The sequence below is a fragment of the Podarcis gaigeae genome (genome assembly GCF_964106915.1).
Source record: "Podarcis gaigeae genome assembly, chromosome: 11".
NCBI lineage: Eukaryota > Metazoa > Chordata > Lepidosauria > Squamata > Lacertidae > Podarcis > Podarcis gaigeae.
Genome location: NC_139687.1, coordinates 61,273,675 through 61,285,387, shown reverse-complemented (window position 1 = coordinate 61,285,387; position 11,713 = coordinate 61,273,675). Strand labels below are relative to the sequence as shown.

The following is an 11,713-nucleotide window of genomic DNA, read 5'->3' as shown; positions in this document are numbered from 1 at the left end:
AAGGAGAAGAAAATCATTGGCCAGGTATCAAAAATACCAAAGCACAAAAACCAGTCCATAGATATATCCTTCAAGCGGCTTGAAGCTTATTAAAAACAGCCATAAAATGTTATAAATAAAATACAGTGTGATAGTTGAAATATAATATAGTAATTGCTGATAACAAGCCAACAAGCAGCATATGGCACCAGTAAAATATCCAGAAATAGATCCAGAGTTGTCAAAACTTAATTCTGAGGATTGTCAAAGGCTTAGCAGAAAGGGGGGCTTTTTACAGATAGCCGGGAGGTTTCAGCAGAGAGCCTGGCTCGATCTCCCTTGAAGGGTTCCACAACATGGGTGCCTTCCTAGAGCCTAGTAAGGAAGGCAGAGGGCTCAAAAATCTCTCTCCATGGCAGGTTGGCTTTCCCATGGACCATGGAACAATACACCCCGAGTGTCCTTCTAAGGTGGGGGAGGGTTGCCATCAATTTTGGATCCCCTGACTCTAGATCCCCACAGATCCCCTGAACCTTATCTATCGCCAGCTCTAGGCATAGTGAAAAACTCACACCTTCTGCCCTGGGCAGCAGCACAAACCAGCAAGACTTGGGATGCAGCTGTGGGTCTGCTTCTGTGCTCCAACCCAACCCCACTTTGGGTCATTTTGTTGGGGAACAGACTCAGGCTAGGATGAACTTTGCAACTTGCTCAGCCTGCACAGATTCACAGATTGCTTAGCTGAAGATTCACAACCTCGCCTTGCCTTGACCTCTGCTTCTTCTGAACTGGTCGTTCTCCAGTGGGCAGATGAGGGGCAGCTACCTGATGGGCGCGCATTGCATTTGGCCCAAAGGTTGGCAGTTGCAGACCTCTCTTGCCTAGGGCAAAGCTGTTGGGCCCTTGCCCACGCACTCAGGCTGTAGCTGCTGCAGAGATGGTCTGCCATCAGCACTAATAGCAAGTTTGTTTGATCCCGTGCTCCCGATGTGCACAGCCTGTCATCTTCCCTGGCCAGCTGCGAACGCTGGTTTTTGGATAAGGGTCCCCAAAGCTCAGCAAGTTATGGAAATGGGTCCATGGCAGCTGATGGACAAACGTGGAGGGGAGGGGAGCACCCCGCTAATGCTTCTCAGAGGGCAGCGTTTGTGGCAGCAGCTGCTCTTCCTCCCTGCCCAGCATCAAGAACAGCTCTGTGGGCAGCAGGAAGAGTCTGGAGTGCTGGATTTTTATAGGATCATTAATTATACGTTATAAGGCAGCTAAGCATGGCATTCGTAGTGTGATGAATTTCATTATGAATGGCCTTTTCATATTCTTCATCTCATTATATTCAGTCCTTGTGACCTAGAGTTTAGCTAAAGTTATTGTTCGGGTTAACTTTCATTTAGCAGGCGTCCTAATTTTAGAAGCCGTATGATCTTTAGATTTTATGGAGAGACAGTGTGCTTATGGGTGTGTGTTTTGCAAGATCTCCTCTTGGCAGTTGTGTGTGTGTGTGTGTGTGTGTGTGTGTGTGTGTTTGTAACAATTCCAGCCCGTTCAGAGAAGGGATTTAGGCTGGTCTTGATTTGCTCAAAGGTCTTCACTGCCTTATCCCCTGGGTAGCCTCATCCACCTGAACAGATTCAGCTATCATCTCTATGCCAATGACTTTTAAATCCATCGCTCCGCTTTGTCTCTCGTACAACAGTCTCTCTGAAACATAATCTTGGTTGTCTAGCCAACAGCTCAACCTTAATCTTGCTAAAAAGGAGCTCCTTATTTTTCTTCCTTAAAGGGGAAACTTTGGTGTTGGCACAGTTACATTCTCTCTTTGTTATATGGGCTTCTGAGTTGAGGGGGAAGCGCTGCTGCTCCCTTTCCTCCACTTTCCAGCCAACTTTCTTCAAACTTTCCTGGTGAGATTCTCTGAAATAACTGCACCCATGCCCTGTTCATCTCCTTGCTTGGCTCTGATCAGCTTCTCCTCCCTCCTAGTTGTCTTTCAGCAGCCAGTCACACTCCTCTTCCATATTCAGTGTGTAGTGTCAGACTGGGGTTCAGATAGAAGTCTGTGAACGTGGCTCCATGTAGCGAAGGAACCTCAAGTGGCTTTAGCAACCAGGGGGTTTGGCAGATGCTGCACCCACCTATGGAGAGTCCCCTTCCAAACCTCCCTAAATACCTTTGACTGGCTCCATGCCTTCGCCCTGGTTGCCGTATTTGGCTTCTTGGACTTGGAGCAGTCAAAAGCAACTGTGTTCCTGGAGGGACATCAGCCTATCAGGCAGCTGGTGGTGGCACTGAAAGGCCTTTGGCTCTCTTCATTGTCCAGTAGCTATCAGAATAGCCAGCTGCTACAGTCACCCAGTAGCTTCTCAGTACGTGGAGCCTCATATATGGACTCCTGTGTGAAGCAAGGCTTTTGAAAGTACTTTGGCAATTAAGATGGGAGACTTTCATTTCTATTTTGTATTGTTCATTGCTGCTGGTCTCGTTGAGACTGTGCTTCGAAGCCTTGCATGAAACTGCAAATGTCAGGAGTACTTTGAATGTTCTGCAGTATAAATTGCATGCATCTTCTGGAGCCCTAGAAACTGAGTTGGTTCCACACGGATAAGGGTCTGTCTGCACTTACTTTATTTTATTTATTTATATTTATTTATTGAATTTACATACCACCCCATACCCAGAGGTCTCAGGGCGGTTTACAGAACCATTTATTGTGGGTATAGTTGCTATTTTTTAAGTTTATTTTTTGGCATGTAGCCACATGACAGGGTCATTCAGCTAGGGTTCCAGAATAATGAACCCAAAGAACCACCTTTTCTTATACCACAAAAAATCCAGCTTTTGTAAAAGATCCAGAATGGGTCCACAATAATTTCAATATTTGTTTGACGTATGCTCTGCCAGAGGGCAGAGGGGAAGGCGTGTGAGCACAAATCCGAGGCTCAAAGCAGCTAGTCCTCATCGTGCTAAACTGTGGTTTAGCATTGTGTCCAAACGAGGCCACTTTCAGGAAGCATAGCCCTTTGGACGGCCCATGAAACTGTTAAATCTGGACCTTTAAAATGCCTGCTCAAAAGTGCTCCTTGTTCTTATGAGCTGCGTTCCCCCCACCCCACCCCCAAATAACGCAGCAGCATCCTAGGGAACGAGAGCAGGGCGGCTGAAACAGCTTCAGAAGTTGGGATTTAGGTCAGAAACTTTGTTTGGAAGAGGATGTTCTGTCAATCCTTTCAGTGTTTTCGCTCACCAAGAGCCAGGCAGGTTTTTCCAGATACGTGGGCGCTGCATTTGAAGGATTGTTTTTATACCTGTGACTTGGCATTTACATGGCTTTCTTTTGTGAAGGCTGACAGCCCTGCTCGCTGGAGCGACAGCTGCCCTACTCCGCTCCGTACGAAAGGCCACGTGCAGATTCCTGGCATATTGTCCCGCTTAAAGCTTGCCAGGCCTGACTTCAACATGAATCTCTGCAGAGCTCTAAGCCGGGGGAGGTCCCCCGCCCCAGCCCACCGCTCGCCCGCTCTCTTTACCGACTGAGATTTATTTTCCATGGGTGGGGAAGGAGGGGAGAGGATAATTTCTAATCATTTTGCTGTTTATTAGAGCAGCCAATTAAGGCCGGAATTTGCAAAGGGGAGGATCAAAACACGCCATTATTTATTTATTTATTTACTGCAGCAAAATTAGGAACGAGGCTTCGGAGAGGATACGCTGGTGTCAGTTTAAAGACCCGTTTAATTCCTTATTTCTTCAAGGGGTGTGCTGGCGAAGGCTTTTGGCTACGTGCGTGGGTTGCGAAAGAGGCAGAGGGGCCAGTTCTGCTCTGCAAGCCACACGTAAGCTTAGCGTGCGGGTTTCTCAGCCAGATGCCGCCGATAAGTAAGCAAACACACAGAGCAACATGAGCCGAGGCCTCGCAGAGTTGGAAGCAAACACGTGTCTGGGCTGTGCCGCTTCAGAGCTCGACTGAGTGTCCACCTGTTGGAATGTTACTTCCTTATTTTTTTAAAAAAAGTCCTTGCACATAGAAAGCTAGCATATCAGGGAGAGAGCTTCAGGGCCGGTCATCTTCCTGTCATCCAGTTTCCTATGTGTGAGGGTTGTCTCCCCCATTGAGGAGCGTTCAGTCGTGTTGCACCCCAATACGCAATCCGGGTTATCCTCCCTCAGTGAAAACTAAGCCAGGGCGAACGGCAGATTTGCAAAAGGAAATATCGGGATGAGCAAGGAAGTAGCCCCATCTACTTGCTGTTTGTGAACTGTTTCCCAAGGTGCACTTAGCTTCTCTAGGAGATCATTTCTCAACACACAACCTGCATGCTACAAGAGACATTGTGCATCTCTGCCTGTGCCATTTCTGCCATTGCTGATGTCGCAGGACAGGGCTTGGTCCTGGGAGAAAGAGGTGCCTGCATCTAGTAGTTTTCTTAATGTGGTCACTCACCTTGTTTGTTCTGGGGAAGAGTCCCATCCTGGGTGCAGTCTCCCGACCTAGTACTACAAGAATCTCTTCCCTTCCAGTTCCAGCTGTGCTGCGAGTTGTTCTCCTGTGCGCAGATTTTATACAGGTGCCTCTGTTTAGGTTCTGCATTGGTGCTTTGTTGGTGCCTTCTTTGCAGGACTCAACTGAATCCCTGTTCAAGCATCCCCTTTCCATTCACAGTTCTGTTTTGGTAGAGCAGAAGACTTTTAATCGTGGGTTTGAGTCATGGGTTTGAGTCCCATGTTGAACGATTCCTGCATTGCAGGGGGGTGGACAAGATGACCCTCGTGGTCCCTCCCAACACTGCAATTCTGGGATTCTGTGACTTGCACAAGCCCCGTTCCTTCTGGTGTTGTTACCCATTCCCCCTCCAAGAAGCTGGCAGGCAGAGTTCTGAAGTAGAAAACCTAAATTTGTGGAGACTTCTCACATGATTTTGAATCCTGATTACGCTTTGGTCATAAGTGTCCTCTTTCAGTTATTTAGCTCCACCAATAGTGTCCTTCGTAGCTAACCAAGTTAGCTGCTTTATAGCAGTGGATCATCTACCTCGGGTCGGCAACGTGACCCACGGAGGCCGTTTAACTGGCCCATGATTTATAGATTTATAGAACTGTAGAGTTGGAAGGGACCACAAGGGCCACCCTGCAACATGGGTCTCAAACCCAAGACCCTGAGATTAAGAGTCTCATGCTCTACCAACTGAGCTATCCCTCAGGAGCCGCCCCAGAACCGAACCACCCGCTCGGCGAGTCCTGGCGCACTGCGCTAAACCAGCGCAGCATGGGGACTCTCTTCCGCAGCTCCGGAAACCGCTTCTGCACATGTCCATGGCACTGGAAATCACTTCTGCGCATGCCTAGACACCGAAAATCACATCTGCACAGGAGCAATTTTTGGCGTCTGGGCATGAGCAGGAGAGATTTCATGCACAGACGTGATTTCCGGTATTGCGCTGCGCTGCGCTGGTCCGCCCCACGGAGGATCTCCGCGGGAGTGATCCGGCCCCTGATCTACCTCCTGGGAACGTAATCATAGACCAGGTCTCAAAACCATGACAAATGTGGCAGACACTTCCATGAGTAACTTTACTCCTAGCAATTTTTTAAAAATGATACAAAGCAGCCACATGAGGCCGAAATAGAGACTAGAGGGCCAACAGTGGGAGGGTCTGCCTAACCCTTTTCCTTCACCACCATCTTGGGGGCTTTTCCCCTCCAGGAAAAAGGGTAGCTTTGACGACGACTGGGTGGTTCTGAGTGGGCAAATAGAAGCGAAAAGGTTGTAGTCAACTGCTTCCGCAATCCCTCTTGTTTTCAGTTTCCATGAAGCAGAATGACTCTGAACGTGTAGTGCATTGGCTCCTCTTTGGGAAAAGAGTTCAGTGGTGGTGGTTCTGCTTCCCCTCCCCAGAGTGAAAAGATTTGGGACTGGTGGAGAATGCTCTCTACCTGAAGGCTACAGACTTTGCAAAGGCCTGCATGCGTGCATGGAAACTGATGGCCGTCCTCTGCAAAGGTCTCAGCGGGGCCTCTCATGTCTGAGGACCAGCTGAACCCCCCCCCCCTCACGCTGCTCAAACCATGGTCTCCCCTTGGGATAAAGGCTTGAGTTCTGCGGAAAGTCGGCACTCATATTTAGGCATGCAGACTCATCCCTGGAATTCTTCCACCACATTTCGGCTCCTTTTCAGCTTAGCAGAGAGAGATGTTCAGGAAGGGCAGAGTGGCAAGCAATTCTTCAGTTTATGGGGACTTAATCTGTCATCCCCGGATGAATCACCGGACATCTATTTCAGCATAGTTGCTTATACTTTCAAAAAGAGGACGGGGGGGGGGGACCTGAGCCTCTGCAGCCATCACACCTGACAGCATTTGATGACCGGAAACATCACGGTGCAGCCAATTAAGACCGGGAGGTGAGCCCAAGCAAGGCAATCTGTCAGTTTGTCGGTGGTTAAGCTCCCAAGCCTGCGGTCTCAGCTGGGGTGCAGAAGGCTAAAACTGCACCGGCCATCTGTTGAATAATCAATATTGGAGGGCCTCTGTTGCTGCCCTTGCGCTTGTCAGCTTCCAAACGCTTTGCTGGCTTAATGTTCTCTGGATACCTCTGATCAGCCCTGCAAAATGTATGACTAGATCAGGGTTCAGTGAAAGGTGAGTCTCCAAATTCAGAATTCATGGCCGGGAAGCAGCCAGCCGAGCGCTGAATGCTGAGCAGGAGCCCGGCAGGAGCTTTTGGGTGTTGGTGGTAAGTGTTGCTCTGTGGCCAGGGGGAAGAGAAGCATCCTTCTCACTGCTTGGTTAGCTTAGCACATCGCTAGTCCCGTAAAATTCCTTCTGTGGGCCAGGGCTGCCATTATGCCGAATTGATTCATCAGGCTATGCTGTTCTCAAACAAGTTAAATTTCATCATACTTGACTTGACTTAATTTAAAAATGAATTTAGCTACCTCTGAGCAGACATTGGTTTTAGTGTTTTGAAGAAGTGACATTTTCCCCCCTCCGCTAAAGCAGACTAATGAAGCCGTATTAGTGCCCTAACTTGAGCAGTATATAAAGATTAGTAAATAAGACCCCATTAAAAATACTTATAATGTAAGCAACATGGGTCCCAGTAGCCTTCCTAATGTCCATTAATGCTTATTCTGAGGATCAGAGCTCATTTTACTGAGCCATTTAGTCAAACCGTGCGATTATTTAGAAAGTTAATTCATGCATACTAAAATCGAGCTTAAGTAATGCAGAGGGTAGGAGGTAAAACTCTATGGAGATGATAGTCCTTTTTGTTATTTAATGATCAGCCATAATTAACTTGCAAATTTGAAATAATTAGAACAAATTAAAGGTATTTAACTTTGCCTCCCTAAAGAAAAATTCAAATTGCACCAAATGCGGCTTTAAATTATTCAAGTCTCAGAGGTCTGTGCTGGGTTTTCTCTCTCTCTCCCCCCTTCCCCCCACAATGCCTTTTTCTATGACGAGAATACCAATCTGCTTTTTGTCAGAAAGCATCCTATCAAGCGATTGTTCTTTGTGTCTAATAAATGACAGCTATTCTTCTTGGTAAAAGTATTTTAGTCTCTGAAGACTACATCAGCATTTCCGTGGCATTTTAATTCAATAAAACAAAAGGTTAACGTTTCTCCCCCACTTCTCGCCCCCCTCTCCCCGCCCCACTACTTCTTAAAGAAAGCAAATCCCAGCAAGTGTTCCGTGGGTCCTGAATGGCATTTTGAAATATCCCACTCCAGCTCAAAAGTGGGGGGGGGGGGGATCCCTGGCATTGGGGAGCTAAAGTAAGTCAAGTTCCAGGTGGCCCATCTTGCTTCGACAGTGTTTAGGTGAATCTTGTGGTGGTGGAGAATCGTTTCATATTTGAGTCTCTCTTCCTGCGTTTTCCCCGTAGGGTTGCCCTATGTCTTTAACTCGTTGGCATATTGTTCAGCGGCTTCATTACAACTAGAAATGTTAAACGCCTTCCTGGCAGTGATCACGGGTGGAACTGCTGTAGGGAAGGCCATGAATCTATCTATGTGCCTACTACGAAAGGAAACCTCTTTGAACATTGGAAACCCCCTTACGTTGTCAAGACGGTTGGTTCACGCAACTCAGTGTTTAGACAATATTCTGACTGGGAAAAAGCTCCCCGAGATCTTCAACCAGCGCAACTCTTTGGAATAGAGAGCAGGGAACATACTGTGCAGCTGGGTCAAACATACCTTAGAGAGAGTGTGTTCTCAGCCAGCTACAATAAACTGATACTGTGGTTTCAAAATCTATAGGAAGCTCCCAGGCCTATGAAGATGTAGACTTGAGTAGGGATAGTGTAAGAGGAACAGGGGGCCATTCTAATCTTTTGGCAATCAGGGAATGAATGCAAGCGAAACGAGACACAGTAATGTTAGTTGTGTGATTGTAATAAATGTTGGTAAAGCATGAGACTCTTAATGCCAGGGTTGTGGGTTTGAGCCACAACTTTTGTTGGACAAAATATTCCTGCCTTGCAGAAGGTTGGGCTTGATGGCCCCCGTGGCCCCTTCCAGATCTACATTTCTAGGATTCTATTATTTCTACGTCCATCGTTTTTGTTAGGTAAATAGCAGCCGGGGTGGGGCGCACAGCAGATTCTGGGTCACATGGAGTGGAAAGGGGAAATTTAGCACTACTTTCGCAGCCCCAAGGCTATTCAGACTTTCACTAGCCACCGTTTTGAAGCCTTGAATGTGCGGGTTTGCATTTGGACGCTTGTCTTCACACTGAGTTTGGTCCTGTGACACCGAACTGGCCTGCCCATGAGGCAAGGTGAGGCGACTGCTTTGGGCGGCAGGATCCACAGGGGCGGCAGATCTGGCCTCCAAGGAACGAATTGCCTGCTACTGCTGCAGCCATACCAGTGGCAGCTATAGGGCACATCCTTGGCAGACCATCCACATGTTGCCTCTACAGCAGCCTCTCATTTAATAGGAGGCACTGCTGTTCTTCTCCCATCCCCTCTCCCCCATTATGGATCTTGTTTCTACCCTGCTTATCCCTGAAGTAGAACTTCTCTCCCCTCTTCTTTCCTGGTGGTGGGGGCACATTTTTTGATTCAGCCTCAGGAGCTGAAACGCCTTGGGCCAGCCCTGACTGCACATGTGAGCAAGAGTGATGCTAGCAGTTTTCGGTGGGCTAGCATGACTTGGTTTAAAACTATGGTTTTTTACTTTCGTTGTAAGCCGCCTTGAGCACATAGAGCGATAGGATGTATACAACTGAGATACGTTCCTTCAGGCTCCTGGCACCTGACAAAATTACGCAGGGGGAAAAAAATGCCGCCATCCATATCCTTACAAGCTAAGCTGATAGTGGGCGGCAACAGAAGGAGGGAGGGATGCTGTTATGCATGCTTAGCCTTTGGTTGGTTTCATTCGGGACTGATAATTTGGAGGATGAGCCAAAGCTCAGGTGGAAAAAGTGAGCTTTGAAGAGGAGCTTGAAAGAAAGGAGAGAGGTGGGAAAATAAAACTGACCAAAGGATTCCTCAAAGTGATAGACACTCTTCACTGCTAACTGGGTGGGGTGGGAATGTGGCCTGACTCTGTTCCAGTCGACGCATAACCTAGATTGGGAAAGGCTGGTGGCTGTGTTGAAAGAGCTTTCATCAGCCTACTGTTTCAGCAAAAGACTTCTTCTCGTTCTGAGGCATTACAGCGTTGGCGCCCTTGAAATCCTTACTCAATATTAATCCTTCTCTTTCTTAACTCCTGGTCTTTTCAGGCTTTCACTTGCATTAAGAGCTGAAGGGTCAGACCCCAAGGCCTTGTTAGCAGAGCTTGCTATGCTGTACATTTTTTTTATTTCTTTTCCATCCTGTCCTTTAAAATTAGCAATTTAATTTTTTCCCTCTCTCTGGCACTTGCAGTGCTACTCAACCCTGAAAGTAATATTCCATCCTAGAGGTAACCTTGGCTTGTCAAGAGAAGCCATTTGAGTGTTCCAGCAAAGTAACTTCCTCCCACTAATTTTGCAAGTCAAAGGTCGCCCTCTTCAGAAAACAGGGCTATCAATTCTAATTAAATCTTTACCCTGGAAACCCAGAAGGCGCCCAAATAACGACTGGCTTCTTAAATATCTTTTAAACGATGCTAATTGTGCTGAAACTCCTGGGTGAAAGAGAGCTCCTCCAATCTTTTCATTGCGCTGGAAACGCTTTTTACGTTTTTCCAGGAGACAACTGGGATACCTATTCAGCCCCATATCTTAGAGTAATCTCAAGGAGGGGGGGCATACTCATTATTCCTGTGTATCACACCTGAAGTTAGGGCAGGTGTTGGTCTACATGGTACATTCCAGCAGTATGATCTTGAAGTCTTGTCTCTCCTTCTAATAGTGAACTCAGCCACTGACTGTTGATGGGTTTGTCACCAAAACAAGGTCACTGAGAAAGAAGAGGGGAGCTATCAGCATGCTCACAGGAACCCAAAGGCTTGCAGGAGTACAAAATAACCCCCCCCCCCAAAAAAAAATAATAACAAAAATAAACAAATAACAGGAGCTAAGTACTTTGAACAGGCCTGCAAGTAGCCATTCACCTGGTTGCCTCTGGAAGGTAAAAATAGCATCCAGGTATTCAAGTGTGTGTACAAGTAAATTTTCTGGTCTTGCGGCACTTCTTTTGTCTGGAAGATAAGGGAGCTGTTTTGGTGGGTCAAATATATTTTAATGCTTTTATATGCTAATATACTGTTAGCTTGAAAGAGAGTGAGGGAGAAGACCGAAATGTGACACCCATATTCTTTTCCCCTCTTCCAGTTCTCCGAAGCTCAGCTGTGAAGATTGCCTTTCAAAAACGTCAGCTTCTGGGAGAGGCTGCAACACACCAGGAAGCAGCGGAGGGAAGAAAAGTGTTGGCTTCAGTGCCCATGCAGACGATGAATGCTTTGGAGTGCACACAAAGAAGGAGACTGTCAGACCGAGAAGAGGTGAGGTGCACCCCGATATCCCCAAAGGCCAGGTCACCCGCACCATCCAGCAAACCTTCAACACATCCTCTACTGTCTTTGGTGCTCCTGCACCTTCCTGTGCTGTATTATTCATTTAATATATTTACATGCAGTTTCATAATTGAAACAGTAACTTAAGCAGATTACAAAATAACATGTACATACAACATATCTTCCTATATACATAGAAATGTAAGGCTGTCATCATGCAGGATTTTTTAGTGCTGCATCCCATTCCTGGGTTTGCTTGAAGTAGGGCATGGGAGGGGAGTAAAAACAGAGGGAGCTGCACAACAGGATAGGTAAATAATGGTTTTAAATAACAGCAGAGGTTTGAATAAAGCAGGCGTGGAGGGAGGAATCGGTGATTTTAAACAATGGGCAGGTGTTTGAGAAGAGTTGCACTTTAAAACAAGGCTTCAGTACAGTGAGAAGGGATTTGGAAAAAGCTCTGTTGTGTTAGCTTTTTGCTGTTAACTTCTGGGCTATATGCATTTCTGCTATTTCTCCTTGTTAAAACTGGCTTGTTGGATGATTTGTTTTGAAACAGTTCTCAGTGCCCCTCCATTCCTGCTTTACTCAGACTTCTGCCAATGTATGAGCCCAGCGAAAAGGTAGAGACACTGAACGAAAAAACTTAGCTGTTTTAACTTCACCATCTTCCATTCCTCAGTTGTCCCATGTAAGAAATAAAGGATGCAGAGCCCTCAAAAATTCCATACTACTTTCTCACAATGTATTTCATACCTGGCACCATGTGATGTCTTCAACAT

At 46.8% G+C, this 11,713-nt stretch overlaps 1 protein-coding gene across 7 annotated transcripts in view; it reads left to right on the top strand.

The window, feature by feature from the left end:
- KIAA1328 overlaps positions 1-11,713 on the top strand; it is a 207,206-nt gene that overhangs the window by 158,403 nt on the left and 37,090 nt on the right. For all 7 annotated transcript variants that reach the window (XM_083702766.1, XM_083702764.1, XM_083702763.1 and 4 more), the window contains one exon: positions 10,750-10,919. In XM_083702766.1, the coding sequence (XP_083558892.1) occupies positions 10,750-10,919 (170 nt within the window). The remainder of the gene's footprint in view (positions 1-10,749; positions 10,920-11,713) is intronic.